The sequence below is a fragment of the Setaria italica genome, chromosome I (assembly GCF_000263155.2).
Source record: "Setaria italica strain Yugu1 chromosome I, Setaria_italica_v2.0, whole genome shotgun sequence".
NCBI lineage: Eukaryota > Viridiplantae > Streptophyta > Magnoliopsida > Poales > Poaceae > Setaria > Setaria italica.
The window spans coordinates 26,911,098-26,937,032 of NC_028450.1; the positions used below are offsets into that span (position 1 = coordinate 26,911,098).

At 48.0% G+C, this 25,935-nt stretch overlaps 6 protein-coding genes across 9 annotated transcripts; 3 read left to right on the forward strand and 3 right to left on the reverse strand.

Annotated features, from left to right (window-relative positions):
- Nucleotides 1-741: 741 nt before the first annotated feature.
- LOC101765712 (histone H3.2) lies at nucleotides 742-1,506 on the forward strand. The gene has a single exon (XM_004952633.3). It carries the CDS (start codon nucleotides 840-842, stop codon nucleotides 1,248-1,250), a length of 411 nt encoding a protein of 136 aa, XP_004952690.1. The 5' UTR covers nucleotides 742-839; the 3' UTR covers nucleotides 1,251-1,506.
- A 1,273-nt stretch (nucleotides 1,507-2,779) lies between these two features.
- LOC101766132 (protein FAR1-RELATED SEQUENCE 5) lies at nucleotides 2,780-7,299 on the reverse strand. Its single transcript, XM_004952635.3, has 4 exons — nucleotides 7,053-7,299; nucleotides 4,379-6,567; nucleotides 3,645-3,802; nucleotides 2,780-3,519 (listed from the first exon to the last, which is right to left on the reverse strand). Exons 1-3 carry the CDS (start codon nucleotides 7,111-7,113, stop codon nucleotides 3,758-3,760), a joined length of 2,295 nt encoding a protein of 764 aa, XP_004952692.1. The 5' UTR covers nucleotides 7,114-7,299; the 3' UTR covers nucleotides 2,780-3,519; nucleotides 3,645-3,757.
- Nucleotides 7,300-12,373: 5,074 nt separating this feature from the next.
- On the forward strand, nucleotides 12,374-16,338 carry LOC101766818. Of its 3 annotated transcripts, XR_001163183.3 has the most exons (3): nucleotides 12,375-14,489; nucleotides 14,892-15,047; nucleotides 15,774-16,338. XR_001163183.3 is itself a non-coding variant. In XM_004952637.3 (2 exons), exon 1 carries the CDS (start codon nucleotides 13,238-13,240, stop codon nucleotides 14,444-14,446), a length of 1,209 nt encoding a protein of 402 aa, XP_004952694.1. In that variant the 5' UTR covers nucleotides 12,374-13,237; the 3' UTR covers nucleotides 14,447-14,462; nucleotides 14,892-15,584. The 3 variants fall into 3 exon arrangements, 2 of the variants coding, with proteins under 2 accessions (XP_004952694.1, XP_004952693.1); XM_004952637.3 differs by lacking the exon at nucleotides 15,774-16,338 and having other exon boundaries at nucleotides 12,374-14,462; nucleotides 14,892-15,584; XM_004952636.3 differs by lacking the exon at nucleotides 15,774-16,338 and having other exon boundaries at nucleotides 14,892-15,584.
- An 884-nt stretch (nucleotides 16,339-17,222) lies between these two features.
- Nucleotides 17,223-18,584, forward strand: LOC101767757 (skin secretory protein xP2). The gene is made up of 2 exons (XM_004952638.3): nucleotides 17,223-17,683; nucleotides 18,076-18,584. Exons 1-2 carry the CDS (start codon nucleotides 17,486-17,488, stop codon nucleotides 18,382-18,384), a joined length of 507 nt encoding a protein of 168 aa, XP_004952695.1. The 5' UTR covers nucleotides 17,223-17,485; the 3' UTR covers nucleotides 18,385-18,584.
- LOC105913838 lies at nucleotides 17,799-22,336 on the reverse strand. Of its 2 annotated transcripts, XR_001163333.2 has the most exons (4): nucleotides 20,353-22,324; nucleotides 19,132-19,194; nucleotides 18,812-19,041; nucleotides 17,799-18,736 (listed from the first exon to the last, which is right to left on the reverse strand). XR_001163333.2 is itself a non-coding variant. In XM_022827203.1 (3 exons), exons 1-3 carry the CDS (start codon nucleotides 22,091-22,093, stop codon nucleotides 18,997-18,999), a joined length of 315 nt encoding a protein of 104 aa, XP_022682938.1. In that variant the 5' UTR covers nucleotides 22,094-22,336; the 3' UTR covers nucleotides 18,859-18,996. The 2 variants fall into 2 exon arrangements, 1 of the variants encoding a protein (XP_022682938.1); XM_022827203.1 differs by lacking the exon at nucleotides 17,799-18,736 and having other exon boundaries at nucleotides 18,859-19,041; nucleotides 21,887-22,336.
- An 895-nt stretch (nucleotides 22,337-23,231) lies between these two features.
- LOC101768165 (skin secretory protein xP2-like) lies at nucleotides 23,232-24,872 on the reverse strand. The gene is made up of 3 exons (XM_004952639.2): nucleotides 24,413-24,872; nucleotides 23,851-24,312; nucleotides 23,232-23,498 (listed from the first exon to the last, which is right to left on the reverse strand). Exons 1-3 carry the CDS (start codon nucleotides 24,518-24,520, stop codon nucleotides 23,412-23,414), a joined length of 657 nt encoding a protein of 218 aa, XP_004952696.1. The 5' UTR covers nucleotides 24,521-24,872; the 3' UTR covers nucleotides 23,232-23,411.
- Between the last annotated feature and the right edge of the window lie 1,063 nt (nucleotides 24,873-25,935).

The window sequence follows — 25,935 nt, forward strand, 5'->3', positions numbered from 1 at the left end:
TCATTGGCAAGTGGACCCGATGTGTCAGGAGAAGAAGAAAGGGGAAAGGGGATCTACTGTAGCATATCTACTCAAAATTATCAAATTATGAAAGGGGATTCCCCTGTTAGATGATAAAGGGGAAAGAGGAAGATCAATTTGCCGGAGATGCTGAAGCTAGCTAATCATGAGCAGCATGCCACCGTCCAAATAAGGCTTCCCAACAAGTCAAGATCAAAATTTGTGTCATGCTTAAAAAAACCCACCAGTTTGCGTAAATCTGGAGGCAGGAGCATTACGCAGTAATCCCACAAGCTGCGCGCGCCATTAGCAATATTTTCGAAATCGAAATCATAATTCAGCGCCGAAACACGAAACGTTTTTCCATTTCCGCAAGCCGCCCACGTAGCAGTACTTCTTTCCGCCCGCGTATTTTTACTTCTCCCCCCGGCTCCTCACCGTTTCGTTTTGACCACCAAAGTGCCCAAACCAAACCAAAGCCGCCAAAGCTGGCGCGGCCTCGAAACAAACCAAAAACCACCTTCACTTACCGACTTGTGGGCCAGTGGATCCTCCACGACCAACGCCAGCCAATAGGAACCCACCGCCACCCATCACGCGGATCGCCACACCGTATCCGCATCATCCGCGCCGTTCATTCCCATCCGACGCCTCTCCCTCCACGCGCTCATCCCCCGAAAAATTTCCGACTCCCGCTTCCTCCCCCGCTCCCCACCTACAAATACCCGCCTCACTTTCCTCCCAAATCTCCCAGCAAATCAAATCCTCCTCCAAATCCCCCGCCCTCTTCTCCCCTCGCCGCCGGCTCGCCGTCCTCCGCCACCCACCAAAAGCCCGCGATGGCCCGCACGAAGCAGACGGCGCGCAAGTCGACGGGCGGCAAGGCCCCGAGGAAGCAGCTGGCGACCAAGGCGGCGCGCAAGTCGGCCCCGGCCACCGGCGGCGTGAAGAAGCCCCACCGCTTCCGCCCCGGCACCGTCGCGCTCCGGGAGATCCGCAAGTACCAGAAGAGCACGGAGTTGCTCATCCGCAAGCTCCCCTTCCAGCGCCTCGTCCGGGAGATCGCGCAGGACTTCAAGACCGACCTCCGCTTCCAGTCCTCCGCCGTCGCCGCGCTGCAGGAGGCCGCCGAGGCCTACCTCGTCGGGCTCTTCGAGGACACCAACCTCTGCGCCATCCACGCCAAGCGCGTCACCATCATGCCCAAGGACATCCAGCTCGCGCGCCGCATCAGGGGCGAGAGGGCCTGAGCGACGCGATCTGCCCCCATGGTCGTCGCCGCTGTTGCTTCCTTCCTTTTGGTGTCTGCTTGTAGTTGTAGGATCTGTGTTTCTCTTGGGTTCCTCCTGGTCGCTTGTTATTAGTATCGATATGGTTGTGTCAGTAGTGCTGGGAGCTGTTTTCGGTCGCTTGGTAATCTTCTTGTTTATCTTGCACTGATGATGCTGCTGCTGTAATTTGATATGTTATCTTAATGGAAATGAAATGTGCTTCTCAAATCTTCAATCTTGTCATTCTGGCCTCCGAGCTTCTGTGCTGTAGTTACCATGGCGAAATGCAGTATCAGGGCAATACCATTGTGAATTTGTGCTGTATGTTATGGATTCTGTAAGCATCATTTTGCTTCTGTTAAATTTCAGGCAACTAATAACTGGAAGACCATTTTAGGATTTCTAGAACTTATAGCTGACTGATTTTTTCAAAAATCCTATCTGAAATCTGTTTTGGTCTCATCAGCATGTTCAGTGCTGACTGTTAGTTCAGCAGTTCTAAGGCCTCTTCCTAGTACCTAGCTCTAAGCACTCTTAGGCTTCCTAGTACCTAGCTCTAAGCACTCTTAGGCTCTAAGCACTCTACTCTAAGAGACAATCAAACAAAATTCTTCTGATGATCTAGTTTTTAGCACTTTAGCACATAGCTTATAACATGAATGACCATGTCATCCTCACATAATTTTGAAGTGTGTATGAGATATCTCTGGTCAAGAGGTAGCTGTTCTCTCTTCTCTTAAAATATAAGAGTTAACCATTGGAGGAGGCGTAAGTGTTTTCTTGGAAATGCGTTGTGGAGGTGTAAGTGTTTTCTTGGAAGTGCGTTGTGAAGTTTTGGTTAGATTTTTGTTTTAGGGGTGTTTGGTTCTTTAGGAGCTTCTAAAATTCCTGTACATCGAATGTTTAGATACTAATTAGGAGTATTAAACATAGACTAATTACAAAACCAATTGCACAGATGGAGGTTAATTTGCGAGATGAATCTATTAAACCTAATTAGTCTATGATTTGACAATATGATGCTACAGTAAACATGTGCTAATGATGGATTAATTAGGCTTAATAGATTCGTCTTGCGAATTAGCTTCCATCTGTGTAATTAATTTTATAATTAGCTCATGTTTAGTTCTCCTAATTAGCCTTCGAATATTCGATGTGACATGAATTTTAGTCCGAACTAAAGATCCAAACACCCCTTTGACACCCCTTGGATGGTTCCCAGATTCGTAGTCAGTCACCATCTTAAATTGTTTTTTGAGGTGCTACCATTTTCATTTGGTACTTGTGCTGTGCTTGATGAATGCTGGATGAATTCTGTGCTGTATGTTTCGGATTCATGAGACAGGATTTTGCTCACATTACTATTCAGCTGCACCATTCTCAACAAATCAAATGGCCATTCTAGCAACCAACGAGTTAATGACCTGAAGAAACCATCATTTCAAGTGTTTCTGGACATATACCTGATTGATTTATAGTCCTGCGCAAAAGAATTGTAAATTGACATGTGCACAAATACAAAGCTGGCAGAATTCGCAAGTATAGAACATGAATCTCCTCATCAAAAGGTAAGATCCAAACAAGGTAATGTGAAAGATTTGTACAGTTAGGCCTGTGCCATCCATAATAGTAGCAGCTAAGAGCCTAAGACTATGCTATCTATCCTAGAAAACAAATCTGGTTTTAAAAGGTTATGCACAGACTGTCGTCTACCACTACAGATTCTGCTCGACTGCTACTTCTAATAGCTGTACAGAGCGATCACAGTTAGGGGCTGCTTGGTTCCTGGCCTCCATTGGCCACGCCACGCACGCCCGCGCCACAGCCTGTGGCAGGCTTTCAAGGCGCCACAGCCAGCGGGCGCAAATGCTGTTGGCTATGCTGTGGCGTGGGTACTGTAGCTGTGGCGAGCTGTGGCCAACAACCAAGCACCCCCTTAGTCACAAAAGATGAATGCTCCTCCATGCCTCGCGTACGATGTGGATGCACCCATGTGAATTAGTCTGAAATAGCTAATCAGATTACATCTGAATTTAAGGTGCCAATTGCTGATTGATGCACAGAATCAGTCTGAATTTCAGAAACCAGCCAGATATCAGACTTCATTTCTGCATGCTGCGTGGCTTGTGGAAACTCAGGAAGGCAAATGCTGAGTGCTTCCAGTCACTGATTGATAGATAGTAGATATTATCCTGACGAGGTGGTCGGTCCATTGCATCATAACTGTTATTTACTGCAACTACAAGCCCTGAAAAATATGGAAAACAAACAGACGAAACCAGCAAGTAATTTTATCTCCTCTTAACTGATGCATTAAGCATAGTTGACTCAAACAGAAAAAGGCACGGAAATAAACAACTGTACATCATATACCTGCTGATTATGTTGGCTGTAACTTGATGGATCAGAAGCACAATATGGATCAAGACCTAAATCCTGAAAGGCTATGACTGTGTGAAGCTAGGGCTTAAGCCTGGCTGCATTTTCTAATAGTGCAATTGGCCCATTGGAAATGGACTTGAAAGGCCTTCCTGTACAAAAAAAAGAGGAAGAATCAGCCTTACAATATATTTGAAATGAAATGAGCATAGTTTTCTCAAAATACATGAATATATAAATGGAAAAGCTAATAAATCTCACCCGAGTGTTTTAGAGGGCCCTAACATCTCACGGTGAGTACATAAGCTAAGATTAAAGCGTTTTATTCATCTTAACGGCCACCCCCTCCTCTCGTTGTCCCTGAGTGCTACAGATTTTCTATGCTTCCAGGGAAGTTCATATGACATATCAAGTACAACAATCTGAAGAGTTCCATACTATGCTTCACTCCTAGATTACTATGCAAATATAAAGCACAAGTCAAGGTTTTGATTCTACCTACTTAGCTCCCATCACAAAGGTGAAGCATAGAAGGACTACCCCGAAAGGAAATCCAAGGATTTGCTGCAGGGTTTAACGGAAAGGAAGATTTAATAAATAGCACATTCGTGCCATTAATGAGGGTTTACACATGGATATTTTTCATCATAAATTCTAGCACAATGCTCAACTACAAGAGACATATAATGCAAATCCACCACTATAATAAAGGACAATGATGAAATTACCCTTAATGAATCCTGTACAGTTTGGGTAGGAGTATCCAACATGAAAAATTGCACCGCAGGTTGTTCTAGCTGCAGTGTTTTCTTATTCTGCAACCCTTTTTTGATGCAACTTCTTGTTTGACTTTTATCTTTATGACCTTTCTTTTTGGTTTTCTTTGATCTTTTATTGCTTGAATAATTCATTGCATGTTCTGACTCATTGTCCGTGGCACTAACAGACAAGGATATCTGGATGTCCACAGTATCAGGCTCACAGGCTGATGCATCTATGCTGGTTTGTTTCCGAATAATTCCTTCAACTTTCTTACTCATTTCTACTGAACATTGCTCTAGAGCTCTGTATGATTCCTCACATACTGATGCCCTAGCAACAAGTCTAACAAATACAGGGCACAAGTATTGGTAGCGATTAGAAAATTCTAATGTAGTATCTTCCTGAACTTTTCGATCATCAACTTGTGATGTCAAACACCTCGCATATTTGGTCCACCTCTTCAAGATATACCTATGAGGCAGGTACTTTATATCCATTGTATCTAAAATTTTCAAAGCATGGCTGCACAGGAAACCAAGAGTCTCAAACTTCCTACATGAACATAAAACAGTCTGCTCGGAAGGATTTCCATAGACTTTATGCTTCCTTTCTTTATCAAGAATGGCAACAATATACTCACGGCAGGGGCCACTTTCATCACGACTCACAATGTATGCTGACTGGAACTCTTCGTATTCTTCTTGGAAAAGCTGAAATATCATATCGGTATAGGCCTCAGAAGCTTGTATCAGAATAGGAGCTCTAATCTTAAAGTCTGGCAACTTTAGCTTGGAACTGAATTCGATCTCCAATTCTGTATACCGTCTGTCATCCACCACTTTCTGAAGGTGCTTCATGAACAGAGTAATATCTACATCTGTTCTCAAATAATCCCCAACATCAGAATGCAGACGTTCATTCAATTGTGTGTTCTTCATACCAGCTGAAAATGTCCACTTCATGTACGGCCCAGCCCATTTTTCTTTTTCTTCAAATACCTTTTGCAACCACACATTGCCATGAAGGCTATACTTATTGATCATAACTTCCCAAGAAGTAAAAAGCTCCCTCTCTTCCTCATAATAATTGATGCACGCCTTGAATTCCTTCATGAAATCACAGTCCCTTTTAATAAGGTAATTTATGTTACTTTTTGCAGTCTGCTTCAGGTGCCATGTACATAGAGCATGGCATGTATCAGGCATTACCATTGAGATGGCCATCCCTACATATGCATCTTGACGGTAAAAAATAGTCCTAGGTGCACGTCCAGACATTGCATTCAAGAACGTGTCAAACAGCCAATGGAATGATTCTACAGTCCCATCATACATAAGTGCCATTCCTAGCAAAACGGTCTCCCCATAATTGTTAAACCCAACAAACGAAGCAAAGGGCCGGAGATCCATGCTGTCTCTGGATACAATATCAAAGGAAACAACGTCACCAAATTGACTAAAATCAGTGATCATCTTCACATCTGCCCAGAAAATGTTCGCAATTTTGTCTTCAGCGTCCAGCTGTACAGCATGATAAAATAAAGGGCCAGCTCGAGATTGGTCTTGGAGGTAGTTCAAAAGTGCAGCAGCTTCTCCATACTCGATTTCCCTTTGCCTCCTAGTTCTTAGAGGGCGTTGCCATTCTCTGGAAGTAACGGCATTGTCCCCTATAACAGAATTTCTGCTTTCAGGCTCACATGCACTAGTCACATTACTGGAATTGTTGGCTTGTGCTGATTGAATATCAACTAACTTCCTCTGTAAGGGATTAGCACAGGATGGAACAACCAAAGGATGGTTGTGCTTTGGCTCAAAACCATATACTTCATACTTTGTGCTATCATTGTTGCGCCTCACAGTCAGACATGCCTTACATCCTGTTCTTGTATCGGGCTGCGGAGTCTTGGAACGGTTGGTTCTTTTATCCATGGACTTAAATCCTTCCCTTGAACAAACATACTTGCTGGAGCTTATCTCTCCACTTTTCCTGCTTTTATTAGCACATTCCCTTCGGACAGTAAACCCCACCTTCCATGCATAATTAAGGTAGAACTCATATGCCTCGAGTTCAGAGTCAAATTCTCGACCCAACCTTGGCGTATAATCCCCAGCTGCCTCTTGGAGACTTGCAATGCTCCAACGAGCTTCTGTGTCCCCTAAAGTGTTTCCATGGTAAAAAGTTGAATTTCAGTCTCTAATTTGGTGATAAACCCACAACTCACAAGAAACTAACATTAAAAATTTAGGAGCCTGATCAACGTGGAATGAATGGATAACATTAGTTTTTCAGGTGTCGAATAAGGAATAGTCTTACTTTGTCTCCTTGAAGAACTTAATTTTACAGCACAGCTGGTGTGGTAGTTGAAGCAAATTACTGAGTTTAGCCCTAGTGCAGGACAGAACAGCAGGACTACTTGCCCAGCACATTTAAAATCAGGAGTTAGACAGGTAGGAAGCATTATTGGCTAGGCAATATGGAATTAGGGTGTGCTTGCGCACACTGACTAGCGAATTTACTCCATTTCTAGGCGAATCCCGAAACGGAACCCACATAGCTACAAGAATAGGATTCGTAAGTTTAGGAACTATTCTAGCGATGGAGCCATCGACAAGTCAGTAGAAAGGGTCATAAAAGAGAGACCTGCTCGGGCCGGTGGCGGCGCAGGAGGATCCGGCGGGGGTTCCCTCGAGGTCGAGCCCATCGCCGGAGTCTGCGGGCGAGCGGTCGGGCGGCGAGGCAGCGAGGGGGCGCGAGGACGCTGGGAATGGAGAAGTCCTAGAACCGTGGTGCGGTGTAGGGCAGGCCGCTCTCCGGTGTCCGGTCGCTGCGCGCCCGGGCTTACCGGTCCCCCCGGCGGCGAGGTTGGGTTGGGTTCCTTCGCTTCGCCGGCGAGAGAGAAGTGATCTGTGGGCGAGACGTGAAGTGGGCCGAAAAGGCCAGCTGGTCCGTTTTCCTGGGCCAGGCCCATAATCTGCGGCCCGTTATCCCCATCTTCAAGTTCAACGGCTAAATGCATTTTCTCCGGAAAAGGAGGCGGAGATCCGGTGCAGTGGCACGATCCACTGCAAGTTTAAGCACTGCTGCTGCATGCAATCCTGGTCATCCATTTCTCCGGTGAACGATTCAGATTTGTGCTACAGTGTTCAACAGTTCTGTACAATAACCAGATGAATAGCGTCGCACAGTATCTATGATGCAGAACAGTGTCCCCTCAGTCCCTCACAGCAGCCGATTGCTTGAGTTGCAGCCACTGCGTGGGATCCTCATCTGAAGAAAGGACTCCTGCTAGATTGCAAACACGAGATCTGCACACTGCTCGAGCATTCGATTCGAATTTCAATAGCTACCTCTTCCTAGTGTCGACGCGAACACGATCGAATCGTCTCGCAATGACATTGCTCAAGTCAGTTACGAATAAATTTCAAAAGAAAAAAGTCAGTTACGGGAGGGAGAGGTGAAAATATACCCAACCACTTTGCCACTTGCAACGGCGAGTATGCAATAGGCAGAGATGACCATTCCATCACTTTCAAGCAGAAAAGGCTTTTTTTAAAAAAAAATGGCTAGAGAATCACGCCCAGGATTCTCATTTCTCAAGACGATGCACAGAATTCCCTTTGTCGTCGTCGTCAGATGTCCAAATGCTCCTCGACCGCGTGTTTGTTTTTTTGGCTCGCGATCACGCCTAACTTTGCGCCCGTAATCGACGAAAAAGAAACCCGAGGCGCGGAACACTGTTAGCTCTGTCTGAGCCGCCGGTTGCGGCGGTTGGCAAAAACGAATCGGGTTGCGTCAGTTGCCACTACCTCCGGTCGTCGATCGTTCCAGTACTCGTTCACAGCAATTAAATTGATCGCATGTTTTTCCAAGGTGAAAGCTACACTCGCTCGAGTGAGGGATGTTTGGATACTTAGATGTTAAACTTTAGCAGTATCACATCAGATGTTCGGATGCTATTAGGAGAACTAAACATAAGCTAATTATAAAACTAATTGCAGAACCATGTGCTAATGATGGATTAATTAGGCTTAAAAGATTCATCTCGCAAATTAGACTACATCTGTGCAATTATTTTTGTAATTAGCCTATGTTTAATATTCCTAATTAGTATCCAAATATCCGATGTGACAGGTGCTAAACTTTAGTGGGGTGTATCCAAACACCCCCTGATTTGTGCACGTGATGTTGCGTTTCTTCTCCAACTCTGACTAAATTCTAACAAAATTAGAGGTTCCGAGTTAGAGATTCGAGTTAGGGGTTTCTAAGGTGAGAGCTCACCGGCAACTCTAGGGGGAAGGTGGGCCCGGCAGAGGTAGCGAGCGCGGAGGGTGGTGAGGCGCGTTGGCAGTGGCGCGGCCGATCGGGAGGCCGGTTGGGCGGTGCTGGGGTGGGGGAACGACATCCGTGATGGCGGTGGTGGGAGCTGAGGTGGCGGCAGGAGGAGTAGGAAGGCGGCCGCCGTGGGCGGGCTAGGGTCTCGCCGGGTGGGGGCATAAGGGGGTGGCGGGCAAGGAAAAAATACAGCAGCTAGTTGAAGCTGATAGGAGGTAGAAGATACATTTGAGCCGTCGGATGATAATTGGATGGCTCAAAAATTGAGTGAGGAAGCTTTTGTTTCAAGTAGACGGGCCATATTCCAACCCAAAAGTCTGTTACCGCTCTTTACATTTCACTATTAGGTGATTCCTCTGAACGCACGAGCTCATATACGAGTATTATATATTTTTCTTTCTGATGGCAAAGAGGTTATTAGGTCTTCGTATGGAAGATGGACTGAAAATTGATGCCGTCGTGCCCGTCTTTTCTCCTCCTACTTCCTGTAGCCTGAAGGTCTGTTGCAAGGAAGAATTCATCGGCTCAGAGCCCTGCCAACAAAGTTTTTTAGCGGGATATTGAATTATTTGTCATCCTTACATATGGCACGGCGCGGCTCGGGGCCAGGAGGCGGTGGCCGGCGGCGCAGCTAGGCGAGGGCGAGCAGGAGCTCGGGAGGAGGCCGGCCATGGTTGAACAGAAAAAAGATAGAGAGTAAAGAGGGATCATCTAAGGCTGATAGTGGCCTCGGCGGCTAACGGAATACAAACACTATTATTTCATCTGTCCTCGTCCCTCCAACCAAACAACGAAACTAGGACGCCTCCATCCCTCCAACCAAACACCAAGTGGGATCATCTCATCCTAAAAAAGAGGATGATCCTGTCCCGTCCCACTTGTCCTTCATCCAAACACACCCTAAATATCCCCCTTTTGGTGCCCTGTTCAGAACAAAGGAAGTCTTTTTCTCCCAATGGTATGACTGGCTGGGAAACCCTTTGAAGTTTATATGACTAGGCTACTCCCATTGTGCTGTACAATAACACTTTACATTGTCATTTTAGGTAAATACAAGTATGATAGCCATATATTGCATAGTATCCTAGTGTCATTTAAAGCATTCACAAAATTGTCTAGTATCAAATATCGAGCTCAAAATATAACTTTTTTTTTGCGAAATACTGTATCTTAATTGTTGCATATGTCTTACTGTCTATGACAAGGACCCAAAGCATCTACACAATTTTCTAATTTGGATATCAAGCCTAAGTTATATCTTAATTGTCGCACAACAATTGTACGTATGTCGACGGACCTCAAAGGATTTACGCAATTTTTTAGTCTTGATATTGGTCCAAGCTATATCTTAATTGTTGAGTGTGCAAACCTATGCCAATAGTCTAGATAATTCGTAATTTTCTAATCTTGGATATCTAGCCTTAGCTTGATTTTAATTGTTGCATGTGTTCTCCTATGATAATGGATTCAAAATGTTTATTATTTTCTAATTTTGGATATCAGGCCCAAGCTATATCTTATACCTATGCCAATGACTTTAAATCATTTACATGTTTTCCTAGTATTGGATATCAACTCCAAGATGTATCTTGATTTTTGTATTATGGTATCTATGACAATGGATCCAAATCATCTATAAGTTTCTAATTTTGATATCTAGCCTATAATGTATCTTAGTTGTTGCTTGTGTTGTACTATGACAATAGATCCAAAGCACTTATAATTTTTGAGCCTGCTTGGTTGGGTGCCAAAGTTTGCCCTACCAAAATTAGGACATGCCTAAAAATTTTGACCATCACTTGGTTCATAAAAAAAGTTGCACCAACATTTGTAGCCAAAATCATGGCAAGACGTTAGAAAGTTCTTGAAGCTCACATGAAGGAAAATATTGGTTGCCATATTTTGGCACTAAACCAAATGAATACAAAATTTTCTTGCCCTAATCTTGATAGACCTTGATTTTAGCTATATTGGGTTGGCAAAAGTTGGTATCCAACCAAGCAGGCTCTTAGTCTTGATAAATGCCACATACTATCTTATTTGCATGTCTTGTACCTACGACAATGGATTCAAAGCATTTATACAATTTTCTAGTATCAGATATCAAGCTGAAGATGTATCTTAATTATTGCATGTGTTGTGTCTACGCAATGGATTCAAAACATTTACAATTTCCCACTCCTCTCAACACATTCGAGAGACCTACATATTTTCTTGATTGGGTACCGTTATGCTGTGGCGCGGCGCTGATCAACGCTCAGGCTTAATGTTTTCTCTTAGCATGTGATTTGCAAATTACGCAACAGAATAATGAACGTGAATTAGACCAGCCTAATTAAACATATCATCCTCAACAGAAGGAATATAATCCCGAATTTATTTTTTTTTAACACACTCCGTATTCTTCAACTTGTGCTTGCCTGGCTGTCAGTTCGTTGCACGCTGACATTTGACAAAGTAGGGATGCTTCAATCATCTGCGTCATGCCTCAAGAATTCACAACGGAGGCGGAACTATTTTTTTTTCCGACTATATTTATTTAACAGCCTACTCGTAGGTTCAGAAAAGGTGGGGAGCAGGCAGGTTGGTAACCATCGCTCTACTGCTAATCCCGTGACGTCAGTGGCCGAAAACGACCCCATCGCATCCTAATCCAGTGAATAAAAGCAGTAGCAAGGTTCTATGAATCCCATGATAATAAACTCTCTAATACTTCATTCATTCTAAATTGTAGGTTATTTTAACTTTTTAGTTCGTAAATATTATTATGCATCTAAACACACACTATATCTAAATGTATAATAATATCTATGAATTTAGAAAACCTAAAACGACCTATAATTTGGAACGGAGAGAATACAATCATTTGCCTCATTGTCGCCGTCACCGCTAGCGCCGGCTTTGAAGGGCACTATGACAAATATATAAAAAAGAATACACTATTTTTTGTGAAGAGAAAAATTCACACCGTAGACTCTTTAGCCTATACATACTTTTGACTTGCAAAAGTAGTTTTTTTTTGTGCATAATTCCTCTTCAAATTGTGACACAAATGAACATGGGTGACATAAACCAGGTAATAAGCGGTTAGCCGGTTACTTGTAATGACATGTTCGTAGCTCTTACTATTGCTGAACGATGTCAATATTACATAGAAATTCTAAAAAAAGAAGACAACAAAATGGATCTTTCAAGTTAAAAGGAAAAAGACTTGCTGGTCCATTCCTTTTCTTTTGGCGAACCGACTTACTAATTGATTTGAACACGCAAAGAGGCAAGAGCTTTGAATCGAACCATTACCAATGCATCTCCAAGTTGAGGAATGGCAATATTTGCAAAGTGAATTGATTGCAATTAGTGACAAATGACAAACCGAAGACTTACTGATCGCAGAGATTAGTCACCGCCTCAGTTTTGGAAGTACAGTAAAGAGTAAACATGGCCTTGCCGCCACAGCGAGCAGGCGAGAGCTTGGCAAGCGACGAGCGTCTTCGTTTGGCCCACACCAGCCACTTTCCAAGCACACCTCTCTCACCTTCAAGCGGGGCCCGCCGCAAAAGCGCTGCGGACGTGTGCTTGGGTGCGTGCCGCACACACTCCCCGTCGAGGCCAAATGCTCCGCACCGAAGGATCCCCCTCCCCCAGCTCCCCAACTTGCCTGTTTCGTCTCGTTGTTTACTCCCTTCTTCGCAAGCGATCTTGGAAGCGTCTAGGATCTAGCGTTTTTTTAATTAAGCGCCTCCTCTTCTTTTATCAGCCTCCATCGTCACCCTCCTGCGCTAAGCCGCTAATTAGCCTCGTCTGTTTCTCCTGCCTTCCTGCCCGTGTCTGCTCTGCTGCCAGTCGCCACCAACCGAGCCAAGAGAGGAGGAAGATGGCGGCGAAAGAAATCCTGGAAAGCTGACCCCTTGCTTGATGCACATGAGGCCCCCCTTTTGTTTCCGCCCAGATTAGCTGCTGCGATTCCTCACCCGATTTGCCTCTTCCTCCCCGGCCTCGAGTTTGCATTCTCTGCCGCTGCTGCGACTCGCCTCGGTATGGTTCTTCCCCCATCCTAGCTCGTCGTCTCCTTCCTTGGTCTCGAGGATTTCGTGTTCGAGGATGGGGGATTGATTTCTCGTGCGCCGATCCGGTTTCAGGCTTAATCTTTGTGCCTAGGATTCCCCTTTCTTGATTCCGTCGCCATAATTGCCGTGCCACAGATTGCAGCAGCAGCAGCAGCAGCCCGCGCTTTGCAGCCCCTTCCAAGAAACGGCTGCAAGCTTTGGCTGTTTCCGCCTGCCCGCCCCACAAATCCCGCACGAAACCCTCCACCGCCCAAGAAAAAGCGGCGGCTTTTCGGCCGGCTGGCGTCCATCTTCTCACGAGTTTGGTGAGGTTCTGGAGCCGGCGCAGGCCTTTCTGCCGAATATCCCAAAGGCCCTTCCTGGTCCTTGGTGTCGGAATCGGAGAGCTCCGCGCTCAGGCCGGAGCGGGTGTTTTTCTCGTCGGAGATGGAGGGGAATCTGCCGCCGCGAGCGCTGATCCCCGGCGGAGCCCCCTTCGATCTGGGGCAGCCGTTCCACTTCGCCGCCCAGCCCCAGGCGGCGGTTCAGGTTCACCAGGGCGCGTTCGCTGCCCCCGCCGCGAACCAGATGCAGGAGCCCGGGAATGCGGTGAAGGCCTCCCTGAGCGACGAGGAGGCCGCCGCCGACGGCCACCACGGCCGCGGCAAGGCGGCGGCGGCCCCGGCCTCCCAGTGGCACCGGGTCAAGTGGACCAGCGACATGGTGAAGCTGCTCGTTTCGGCCGTCTCCTACATCGACGACGACATCGACGCCGACCACGGCACCAGCAGCGGGAGGAAGAAGCACGCCATGCTCAAGAGGAAGGGCAAGTGGAGGCTCGTCTCCTCGGCCATGACCGAGAGGGGGTTCCCCGTGTCACCGCAGCAGTGCGAGGACAAGTTCAACGACCTCAACAAGAGGTACAAGAGGCTCACTGAGATCCTTGGCCGGGGCACGGCTTGTCAGATCGTCGAGAAACCGGCACTCCTCGAACAGGTGAGCCTATCTGCAAAGCTCAAGGAGGAGGCCAAGAAACACCTGAACTCAAAGCACCTGCACTACGAGGAGATGTGCTCCTACCACAACCATAACCGGCACTGCCTGCTTGATGATCCGGCCCTTCAGAGGTCGCTGCGTGTGGCGCTTAGGAGTCCGGATGAACAGGGAAAGAAGTGCTCGTTTGGATATGATGATGAGGATGATCAGATGTTCCTTTTTGATGACGATGACGATGATGACGGGTTCAATGATGATCTGGAGGCCAGTGCTGAAGATCATCTTCACCACAGAGTTCATGGCAACAAGAAGCTGAAGCATGACCATGAGGGGGGACACTGTGGGTCTCATCTGTCAGAAGTTGCTGCCATTGACATGAATAAAATGTTTGCTGAGGGTGCTGGTGGTTCTGCTGCTGAGAAGAATCTAAGTGGTATGAATGCAACTCAAATTGAGAGAGAACGTCTGAAGATTAAAGAGGGGATGCTGAAACTCGAGCAGAGCCGTTTGAAGTGGCTGAGATCCAGCAAGGAGAAGGACAGGGAACTGGAGAAGATGAAGCTGGAGAATGAAAGGATGCAGCTGGAAAATGAGCGGCTGGAGCTGGAGCTGGAGCTTAAGGAAATTGAGATGGGCATCAAACCAAAGAGGATTTGGTGATGACATGGTGGAAATGGTAGAACTAGAAACTCTAGAGTTGCTGGTAATCCTTTTGTTTAGTGCAGTAGCTTACATATTAGGATATATTACATAAATTTTCATCTTAGCTAACTGCATATCGGTTAAGTTAATGACTCTTCCAGTGTTAGTCTTAAATTAAGTACAGTTTGACATCTGAATATGGTACTTGGTTTTATCATTGCTTATGTTATCCATCTCACTGCAATTGGGTGTGTTATGCGTTGCTTGAGCTGTGTATTTTCTGTTCCGTTTGCTGTGGCATTATTATGGCATCTCTGATCTCTGCAATTCGAGGATCTGTCCTGGTTCATACCGCATCTCTGGGATATCAGGATATGTCGTTGAATCATTATCTCAATGTGTTTTATGCATGTCATTGTTATATCAATGTCACCAGATTTTGTATCTTCACCATGTTTTCCAGGTTGTTAAGGATAGTGTCGGGGGAATATACCGGCAGTCCCACCACGGGGCTACCCACGGTGGTAGATTATTTGTGGGATCGCCAGACCAGGAGCAAGATGGTAACGCAGGGACACAAAGACACAAGATTTATACATGTTCGGGCCACCAGATTAGCGTAATACCCTACGTCCTGTTGGTGTGGATTGTATTGCGCCCTGCGCTCAAGTATTTTGGTGTTCTAGGCTCTAAGTCCTGATGTGGTTCTGCCGATCTAGGGACCCCTGCCCCTCCTTGTATACTCCGGAGGGTAGGGTTACATGGAAAGTCCTAGTCGGTTACAACAAGAGACCTAATTGATTACAATAGGAGTTAATAGGAGTCCCAGTTCGGACTCTATCTTCTACCTTCCTTGGTACCCGGGGGGTATATCCCCCGCAGATAGCTCACTGTTAAGTTTCAGCAATGGTGTGTTTTTTTCACTGATGTTTAGGAAAGCTCAGCTAGGTTCGTGTATTGTATGCTGTATCGGCCATCTCAGGACTAATATACATGACTAATACTAGTGTACTAGCAGCTATTCATCTCTACAAGCTACCATTTAAAAGCAATGGTGTGTTTTTTTCACTGATGTTTAGGAAAGCTCAGCTAGGTTCGTGTATTGTATGCTGTATCGGCCATCTCAGGACTAATATACATGACTAATACTAGTGTACTAGCAGCTATTCATCTCTACAAGCTACCATTTAAAAGCATGTTCTGCATCTGTTTGGTTGGACAATTGGTGGGCCACAAGCCTACAACTCCTGTTATACACATTCTAAAGATTTTTAATCTGTTCGTACTTCTGTTTATATTCTGATGGTATGTTGATGCATGTAATATCTACTTTGCATGTCATTAGGCGACAGTAGTTCCTGGACAGAGTGGCCAGTTTTGAACGGAAATGGATGAAGAGGTTGTGATTGCTTCCTTTGAGGTCCTTTTGCTGCTTTCACTTCAGGGCAATTGTATATACAGTTGACACCTGAATAGGATATGTAATGTTATAGCATTACTTTGTTAATCATATCGATTGGTCGTGTGTTTGTGCGTGGCTATATTGATCTCAATAACAAGTGTATATCTTCTTTGGCTTGCTACTATTGTTGTTCTCTGAAGAGTTTGTCCAAGGTCTGTCCTGGCCAATACTACTCAACAATCAACATTGATATCACTGAAGAGTTTGATATCGTCATGGTTTCCAGGTTGGCTAGATCTAAGGTACTGCACAGTTTGAGAAGCCATTTTTCACTGATGTTTAAGTTGGTACCATGCACGATTGTATTGTATTGTCACTAGTCTTTGCGGACTATAACTTCAGGAGCGTTTGCTGTCTTATGCAGGACGATTGTACTGCACAGTTTGTATTGTACCAGCTATGAGCTAGTATAATTGAAAACTCTGCGGGTTATGCATTTGCTTTGGCAGTTGGACGATTTCTATGCAGTGTCCTTGATATTGTGATATATTTTGTTTGTTGGTGCTGGTGCTGCCTTTTGCGTGTAATAACCTGATCCTACATTCCTACTGCTTCCTGATGTGGCAGACAAGAGTGCCTGGTTTTGCTGAAAAGGGTTGAAGGCTCTGCACTTGCTGCCTTTGCGGTCCAACTGCCTTTGAGGCTGAGGCTTTGACCTGAGAACCTGATGTTTCTCTGAAACGGTATGCAGTGGAGATGGTGCGGTTACGGACTGGTTTTCCAGTTCTTGCTGTTGCTGGATGAATGTCTCTGAAAGCAGTGCTGTCAAATGTCTGAAACGAACTGCAGGTGTATTTCCCTACCATTTTCATTGAACTGCATGTTTTCTGAAGAAAACACGTTTGGAAACAGCAATCATGGTGGGAAATACATCTCAGACAGACTGGATGTTTTCTGATCCGGATACAAGGGACCATAATTGCGTCCGGAGTATACTAACAGGAAAGGAAACCACTTGTGCGTGATCATGCCAGAAGAGGGCCCTCGGGGCACGAATGCTCTTCTGCATTTGCATATGGAATCCAGAAATACAGAGAGTCATTTGTCCGTGAAAATTCAGAGATTGCAAAGGCTGCTGCTCCCTGGTGTGGTGGTGTCGAGTAAGGAAATTCTGGGTGCTGTCCTGCAGATGGCTGAGAGATGCAGCACTCTCCTGCTCCGGTAGCATTTTGTTTCACTTATTATGCAACCTGCTACCTGCAATATGATTATGATACTGCTAGTATTTCTTATTTGCAACGGGGAAGCATGCTGGCTGGCTGTGTTGGAGTACAGCAATAGAAACGCGAGCTGCCCGGCCGGCCGGGTCCTGCGCCCCAGGACGCTTGCCGGAGGGACCCCTGACCCTTTGGGGCCTAAAAGTCTCTTAAAGACTCGCACGCTTTTGCAGTTTCTCAGCGCTGATGATGCCGAGGCCGGCGGCAAAGCCACATTGCCCGCGTTCTCCCTCTCGCTACATATACAAACGCACGCATTGCTCTCTCCATTGACCACTGTCCACTGGGCATGCTCCACTAGATTAGATAGGTTGATTAAGCCGGCCCGGACCTCGTCTCCTTCATATCTCTCTCACACTCCTGCTGGTGGTGCTGGCAATGGGAGCGTGCGCCACGAAGCCAGGTGACCTCAAGGTCAAGGGAGAGGCGCCGCTGGTTGTGGAGGACGCCGCGGCGGTGCCGGTGGTGGTGGCAGGCGAGGAGAAGGCGAAGGCCGACGGGGTGGTCCCGGCGGCCGCCGAGGCCGACCCGGCTGACGCCAGCCGCCGGAGGTCCCTCAGCGACCTGCTCAAACAGGTGAGCTGCAGCAGCTTTGTTTCCTTTACTGCTTCAGGCCCCCCTTGGCACGGCTCATCCCTCCTTTACTGCTTCAGGCCCCCCTTGGCATGGCTCATCTCAAAGCGGCTTCACCGGTGAAGCCAAAACCGGTGAAGCCAAAAAAAACTAGCTTCATCCGACTTATAGTTCATTTTAGTCCCAGCTTACAAAACGGCTTCACGCTACAGTGTCTCGATTTGCGTGAAATAGATGAAGCCAAAGCTGAAATAAACCGTGCCAAAGAGGGTCTCAGTGCTTGAGTGCTGCCAAGCTTCAGCTATCTATGCTTCTTTGAAATGACAATGGAAAAAAAAAACAGCTAAGCAGCAAAGGATTAACACAGTAACCAATCGCTGCACTTGCTGTCTCAGGATGCAGCGACTAGCGATGGAGAGGCTGATCAGGAGGCAGGGAAGGTTGTGGCTGTGGAACCAGAGGGCGACGACGCCGGAGCAACGACGGTAGCACAAGCACCAGTCCAGGCCTCAGCCGCAACCGAGCAGCAGGACGACGCGGCCGGCGAGCTGAAGGACGATCCGCATGGCGACGTGCAGGCGGAGGACGAAGAAGAGAAGCGCGTCGATCCTGACTCGGTCCAAGTTGTTGTTCCTCCTCCTGCTGCTGATGCTGCTGCCCCAAGTGCCGAGGGAAGCAAGGTTGCTGATGATGCCTCCGCCTGAAGAAAAAAGAAAGGACATTGTCTTGCAATTCTTTCTCTGTTTTTTTGGGTGGGGTAGTTCGGTTTAATGGCGTGGCGTGAGATTGAGAGCCTGTGCTTGCAAGCTTATCTGGAGCACTGGGACTTGGGAGGACAGTTGTTGTGGACCAGGGTGTGCATCGCTGGATTATGTTGCTGTTTAAACAGATTTTTCTAGGAGTATATCAAGTTGTTCTTGTGCTATAAATGTCTTAAACAACTTCCATTTGCAATCGGAGCGAATATACTCGCAGATTGCAACCCCCGTCCTCCACCACGCACCCTGCTCCGATGGCCACGTCGGGGCCGATCAGATCAGGCACCCCTCACCGATCCTGGCCGTCTTGGAAAAGTCAGTTGCTACGAAAAATGGTTACGCCACAATGGAGACCGCAAGAACCTTTATTTACCTTCGTGACCATAATTCTAGTCTCACCACTATGGGTCTTCTGAAATCTTACGAGCTCAGCAAAAGGGTATTCACTTATGTTATCACAGTTTAGGACGAAAAAGGGTTCACCAGATCCATCCACAAGCTTATGATCAGCAGTCCCTAAGCTAGGGGCTCTGTCTATTGTGACTGTGACTAAGATTTTCACGCAAGATCCTCCTCAGAATCCTTCAGTAAGTTGTGCATATCCTGAAGAAAATAAAGAGGCGGCATCATTTACAGCATGAAAACCAGAGTACAAAATGACCAATTGCCATACTAATCCCTCATGCTGTTTACCTCTGGATGGTAATTGATGGTTGGAACAATTTCTGTCACACCAACATGCTTCAAAGCTTCAATCTGCTCATATTTGAAAAGAAAAACAATTTGAATTCAAAGCATCCTTTTGCACATCAGTTGAAAGAATAACTTGTTTGGAGCACACAATGCATAATTGGATGTACAAGTCATCTGCGCAATGATTAGCATAGTTGGTTGGTTCAGCATCAACATCATGAGCTTGGACATAAATTAGAAAGAATAAAATTCAGAAGAACTTGCTAAAAGTCCACTTTCTGTTATGACTTGTTTACACAAAATACAGATGCTATGGGAATGGCATCAATGATGCCCTGCGTATGAAGAAAATGCTGATTTTATCAAATGCAAAGTTTGGGTCCATGATTTTGGTTTTGGTTTTGGTGATTTTACATAGTACCGATCATTGAGTGAAAGAAATAAGAAGGAACTCTTAAAAAACCGATGAACCTAATTATGTGCATAATCTACTAATATGAATTATGGCCCTCTTATATAATGAACTAAGATGCCCACATACATGGGTTTGTTAGCAAAACCCACTAGTGGCTTCATGATAATATGTATGTCAAAGGCAGAAGTCAATTTCCATGTCCTCCAACAAGAATTAGGGCCTTCATGTTGAACTGTTTGCTTCCCTTTTCGATGATGTTGCGGCACAAAACAACCACAAAGACAACAGTGCTCTAATTAGAACATGGGGTAATAAAATCCTAAAATGGCATTATGACAAACTCACTGTATGAACAGCTATCCCAAGTCAGAAACAAGCCAAATTGGACTTGAGAAGTCGACGAAAAGGACATTGAACGTTGCTATGGAAGCCAGGAAATCATTATCGATTATATTAATAAAGCTGTTAGAAATGCCGGCTCCAGCACATGTGGGCATACAAATCTCTTTGTGAAGTTGATAACTGCCAGGCTTCAGGGTAGTAACACCTTTTCTTTCTCCCTTTCTTTAATTCATAGCACGCCTGTTCCAACTCGGGCCATCTTGCTCAAATGCAAGAATGGAGTGAGAGCACAAATAAAAAATTTCGGCATGCGGCATTCGCCTCGATTTCTACTACCACTAACATTAATTAGACAAGCGATGAGAAACAGTATTAGATCGTTAGACAAAATGCCTTGAGACCGAAGCTTGCCCACATCGTTAAAATAGCATCAGGGTTGGGAGGATGGTGGAAAGCGATCTTACCTGACAAGCGAGCCCACCGGGGGGGGTCGGGGGGGGGGGGATTCGTAGACCGGGGCGGGAGGGGCGTTGCCGGCGACGGAGGAGGAACAGGGATGTCGTCGGAGAGCCGGGGAGGCCAGGGCGAGGCGAGGCGACGCACGCGAGTGGTTGGTGGGGGTGGGTTCGGTTCGGTTCGGTTCCTTCCGAGTTCGGTTAGAGAGGAGGCCGCCGCGGCGGCCCGCGGGCACAGTGAACATGGGCCGCTTGCCGCTTTTTGTGGGCTTCTTGTGCATAAATTAATTGACACGAGCATGCCTGATCTGATCAATTAGGCTGTGATTGGAGCCTGGCTAAGAGTAGCCCATAGCCAGCTCAAGCCTGGCTTAGTGCATTTCCAATGGACTATCCATTTTCGATTCTCTATTTCAATTGGCAAAAAGATTCCTCTTCATATTAAGTTGCTCGTTTCAACAGACTATCCATTTCTCACTCTCCAAATTCCAACAGCCAGTTGCCTCCACTCCCTATTCCATTTCCTTTTCTTTTCTTTCCATTATTTCTTCCCTCTCTTTTCTTCTCATTCTCTATCTTTTCCTCATCCATTCATTTCTTCCCTTCTTCTCCGGCTCCCTCTCCCTCCCAGCGCCTGTCACCATCCCTCTTCTCCGGCTCCCTTGGCGGCGCGTCTTCTCCGGCTCCCCCGCGCCCGCGCCACCATCGTCGCCGTCATCCAGCCTCTGCACCCACGCCCGCCGCCGCCTCTCCCTCTTCTCAGGCTTCCCGCGCCCGCGCCACCATCGCGGGATGGCAGGCGCGTGGGGCCCACACTTGGCAAGCCAGTTTGGCCAGCGGGATTGGCTTGCCAAGTTTGGCAAGCGGGAGGGTCAATTTGGCTAGCCGGATAGGATAATAATTGAGATAGTAAGTGATTTTAATGTTGAGTTACTACAATTTTAGCTCGGGGAGTTGGATGGCAACTCTGTTGGAGTTGCTCTTATAGAGTCATTTTGGCTCGTGATTGGTTTGCCGCTAGGCCTGCATTGGTTTGATCGTGTTCGTTTGCCTACTTTGCTTGGATATAGTCACCTTATCTTTGGTAGGGTGAGTTTAACTCCATCTCTCACCATAGGAGAGGAGTGTAGGTTCGGTCTTCTCCCAAGAAAGAAAAATTGCATATATAATCAAGGAGAAGAAGATTAATTACTCCATCACCGGCCAGCTTCAATACGGAGGGTGTAGCGCTATCCGAATGCTCCGCATGCTGCTCCTAGGCCACAACTACTCCGAGGCCACGCACCAGAACCATCCATGTGTTATCCTAATGCTCCTCCGCCTCCTCTCATGTTCGTGATGAACTCAATTTAGACATTGTCTAGCTTCGATTCGAGGGTAGGAGCTCAATTTGGACTCTTGGGAGCTAGATTTGGTGCTGTGGAGGCTTGATTTGTGTACTGAAATGCTGGATTTGGTGAACGGAGAAACAATCAAGGTCAGCCACAGCTATTTCCTATGGTCTGCGGTGGCTGAAGCCTCGATGGGGGAGGAGGACGAGCACCTCGACAGAGTGGGCAGAGCCAACGGCGGCGAAATCGACGAGCAAAAGCGCCGCGCCTTCACGCACCACGTGCTGCGATCCTCCAGCAGCTTGCGGAAGAGAAGGAGAGCCCGAGCCGCCGCCTTGTCTCTGGCCGCCGTGTGCCGCAGGACCGCCGCATTGCTGGACTCCAGCACCTCCCCTCGTCGGGGGCGCCGAACTTGGCATGCCTCAGTAGCGCCGCCTCTTTGTTCCCTCCCCTGCACATCCCCTTCTCGAGCATGGCGTGAGGAGGTAGGTGAGGCAGAGTAGCACGCCGAAGGTGTGGAACGACAAACTCGACTCCGCGGGGCACTAGCTAGGCTGCATAAGCGGAAACGGGACTGGTTTTCGTTTCCAGCTATGCAGGCCGGACTAGCCTTTTTGCATAGCTTAAGCCTGGCTCACTGGCTATGCAGGCTTCCATGGTGGTCTGCACTATACAAGCCTGGACAGAGGGTAATGCACCCTACCAATCATTAGCTTAATGGTTGCCTTGGGGCTGAGTGATGGAGCCCATGAGTCTCACGCGGGCTGATTAATTTAGCGGTGCGCTCCGTGTGACCGTGCAGCTTGTCACGTGCACTGAGGTCGTCGTATAATTTCGCCCGGCAAAAGTCCCCGTTTCTTTGTCTACGTCGACCTGGTCTCCTCTATCTCCTAACGAGGGTGAGGGGTTAGGGCAGTCCCAACTCGGTGACTAGGATTGTTTCTATAGCACTAAAAATAACAGGTTATGTAAGTAAAAGAGTGACGTGGCATGTGAGTTAACGAAGGGAGAGAAGGAAATAATTTCTCATGCGATAAATCATGTCCACAAATAATCCAAGAAATAGGGAAGGGAGATTGAAGAGGAAAGGAGAGAGAAAAGAGGAGATTGGTTAATACTTTATTTTGAACAAACTATTTATTGCTAATGTCTATATGATATGACATGTGTAGAAATTACATGGTGATGGTGGTGTCTTGGTTGGGTCTGACTCGGGGACACGGAAGACTAGAGTTCTCTCCCACCTTCATCTTGCCCGTGGCGTGGCATGCATTTGCTTGAGAAGGACTGCTTCGAAGACGTGTGGGCCATGGGCGGTGACATTGGTGGGTGCTGAACGTTGGGGGGAAAAAAGGTTAGCATCCAAAGACGTCACTGATCAATCGCTGGACAACAATGATGGACCGAGGAACCGTATCACAGTCTTCCTTTTTTTTTTCCCCTTCCTTTTTGGCACTAACCCTCTACGTTTTGAGTCAGTGTCACTGCATATACGAATATACTCCTACCACGCAGTGCTTTTTCGCTTTGGTGCACATCAGTCAGTGAACGTAAAAGGATGACAATAACGTGCGTGGCAGATAAAAAGGAAGACGAGCTTTGTTTACAGAGGATTTAGCCGCCGCAGAAAGCAAGAACGAGAGAGAAGAAAGGAAGAAGCTTTATCTCTACTACAGTGCTAGGTAGGACTACTTTAAAGTTCAAGCCGCATGCATGCATCTACGGATCTACCAGAGCTTAAAGCCCAAAAGACGCCATCATGACGATGAGCCCAAGCAGCAGCGGCACCAATCCGGCTCGAACCGAAGTGGCTGCTCCCACTTCCTGCAACAAGAAAAATGATGGAACAAGTCAGATACATGACGAGAGAATCAAAATGCAAATAAAGGACCAAATGGCACATGATAATTGAGGAGGAGAGAACGCAATGATCCAAAATGGCACGTGAGAAGTGGGCTGTGGTGCATTTTTTTTTTCTCCTCCAATACATCTTTTAAAAGTTTTTAGCAAAAAGAAGCACTCCTAAAGCCAAGGATGTGAGAATCAGCAGAGAAAAGACTAGGTAGGTAAAAGCGTGCGCGATGAATCATGGAACCATGATTTTATTTTTGGATAAAGATGATGTAACCATGCATGGGCGGCGGCGTCGGAGTGGCACTAGGGCACTAGTACCTACCTGCCGCTTCTCGCCGGGTGCCGGCATGGGCAGGATGGTGGCGGTGTCCGTGACGCCGCGCGGGACCGGCACGGCCGGGCTGCTCTTGATGAACGCCGAGCCGCCGCTCCCGGAGTCCGGCGCCGGCGCGGGCGCCTCGGCCCCGGCGATGGGGGCTCGGGCCGGTGCGCCGGCGCGCGCGGGGCCAGGGCTCGCCGATGGCGCCGTCCTTGGGGCGCGCGCGTCGTGGGAGGAAGCCGCGGCGGCCGCCGGGGGGTGCGCGGCGCTACGCCTGACCTCGCCCCTGCCCCGGCGCCAGCGCTCCGTCGGCAGCCTGGGCCTCATGTCGTCCCCGCCGCCGCCGAACACCGGCGGCGGCGCGGCGAGCGGCGCCGGGGGCAGGTTGCTGCCGGACAGCTCCGGCGAGGGGTCCGGGACGATGACGGCCAGCGGGACCTTTTCCTCCTTGTGGCCGCCGCGCAGCTGAATCACGTTACATTGTTCAGGCACCGACAGTTAGCAGCTTACTCCTGCATGCGACTTCACCGACCGAACAATGGGCGGCGTCTGGTGCTTTACGTACCTCGAAGGCCTGCGATGTGTGCAGGAGCTGGAAGCAGAGCAACAGCGCGAGGAACGGGCGGGAACGCCCCAGGACGTTGCACGGCGTCGTCGTCGCCGTTGCACCCATCTCCTCTTCCCCTCCGGTCCTGATGAGCTCTCGTGTCCTCCCACTACTCTACTGTCTACTCCTCTTGCGATGCCGGTGCCGGTGCTCTTCGGTTGGTGGCTAGCAGTGGGCAGCGAGTGGGAAGCCTTTGAGGGCGTCGTTGAAGAAGGAAAGGGAAGGGGAGGCACACGGTGGTGGGGAGCAGCTAGCGCAGTGCGGTGGCGACTGGCGAGTTTGGTGACCTGTGCGCAGTGCAGTGCAGGGACTGCAGGGGCTAGGTAAAAAGCCAAAGCCCAAAGCCCGACGGGAGCCACCACCGTCGAGACTCGAGAGTGAGAGCACAGAGCATCACAAGAGGTCAAGAGCTAGGCGAGGAGAAAGCAAAGCCTGGCACAGGATAACAACAAAGCGGGGGCAGCAGGCTTTGCCACTTTTCGGGCACCATGATGATGGGGCAAAGGGTTATGTTAATCGGCGGCCAGATCTTCATGTGGATTTGCAGCTAATCACCCGGGCCTTTTGGGCGGTTAATCACCCGCGGCCTCAGCTCAGGTCAGACGCGGACAAAGAGAAGGTGGTCGGCACTGCCGCACTGGGCAGGGCAGTGCAGAGCTGTGCAGACTGCAGCGTGGGGTTCCCGGTTCCGGTCGCGGCTTTTGTTTGAAGGCCAAGGCCTTTTGCTCCGTGTTTCGGATCCGGATGGGATTCCGATGGGGGAGGGAGGGAGCGCGCGTGGGTTCCGAGGACGAGGAGGGCGCCTTTTTGGGCCCGATAATTGCGACATCAATGGCTGGCACGGGGGCGCACGCACTCGCTTTGGTTCCCCCTCTACGGCTCTACCCTCCTTGCCATTGCCACCCTCCTCCGTCCTTTCATAGGCCATAGTGCCATGGCGGGGCCCCCTACCACCGACGAGCTCTTCATCAACAGCCGAGAGAAAGAGAATCTCTCTCGGTGTCCTGGGAAAAATGTATACTGAACCCACAGCCCTGTTCAAGCTGCAAGTTCATTTCTTTCCAGAAAAAGGAAAAAAAAAACATGCGGAGTTCAAATACACGTCTCGTCAGCTCTGCACCAGCAGCCCAGCTTCACCGCGCGGCCGGATTGCCCGTCACCGGAGACGATCCTCTCATCCTCTGCAGTTAGTGTGCCCGGACTCACACGTCAGTGACCCAGACACACCAACTGCACCGTCACCTGCGCACACGCGAATCTCACGGCGGGGAGATGCGGCCGGGAGCAGAAGCTCGACGGGCCAGGCCAGCAGGGGCAGGTCCAAACGCGTACGGACAAAGGCGCTCGGAAGGACTCAATCATGGTGTCATCATGTGGATGTTTTACATGCTGAAGCTGCCCTGCCATCATCATTATAACGGAAGGATGGTGCAGTAGCAAGAAGCAACCGGTTGCGTGCGTACTCTACTGTTGCTTTCTTC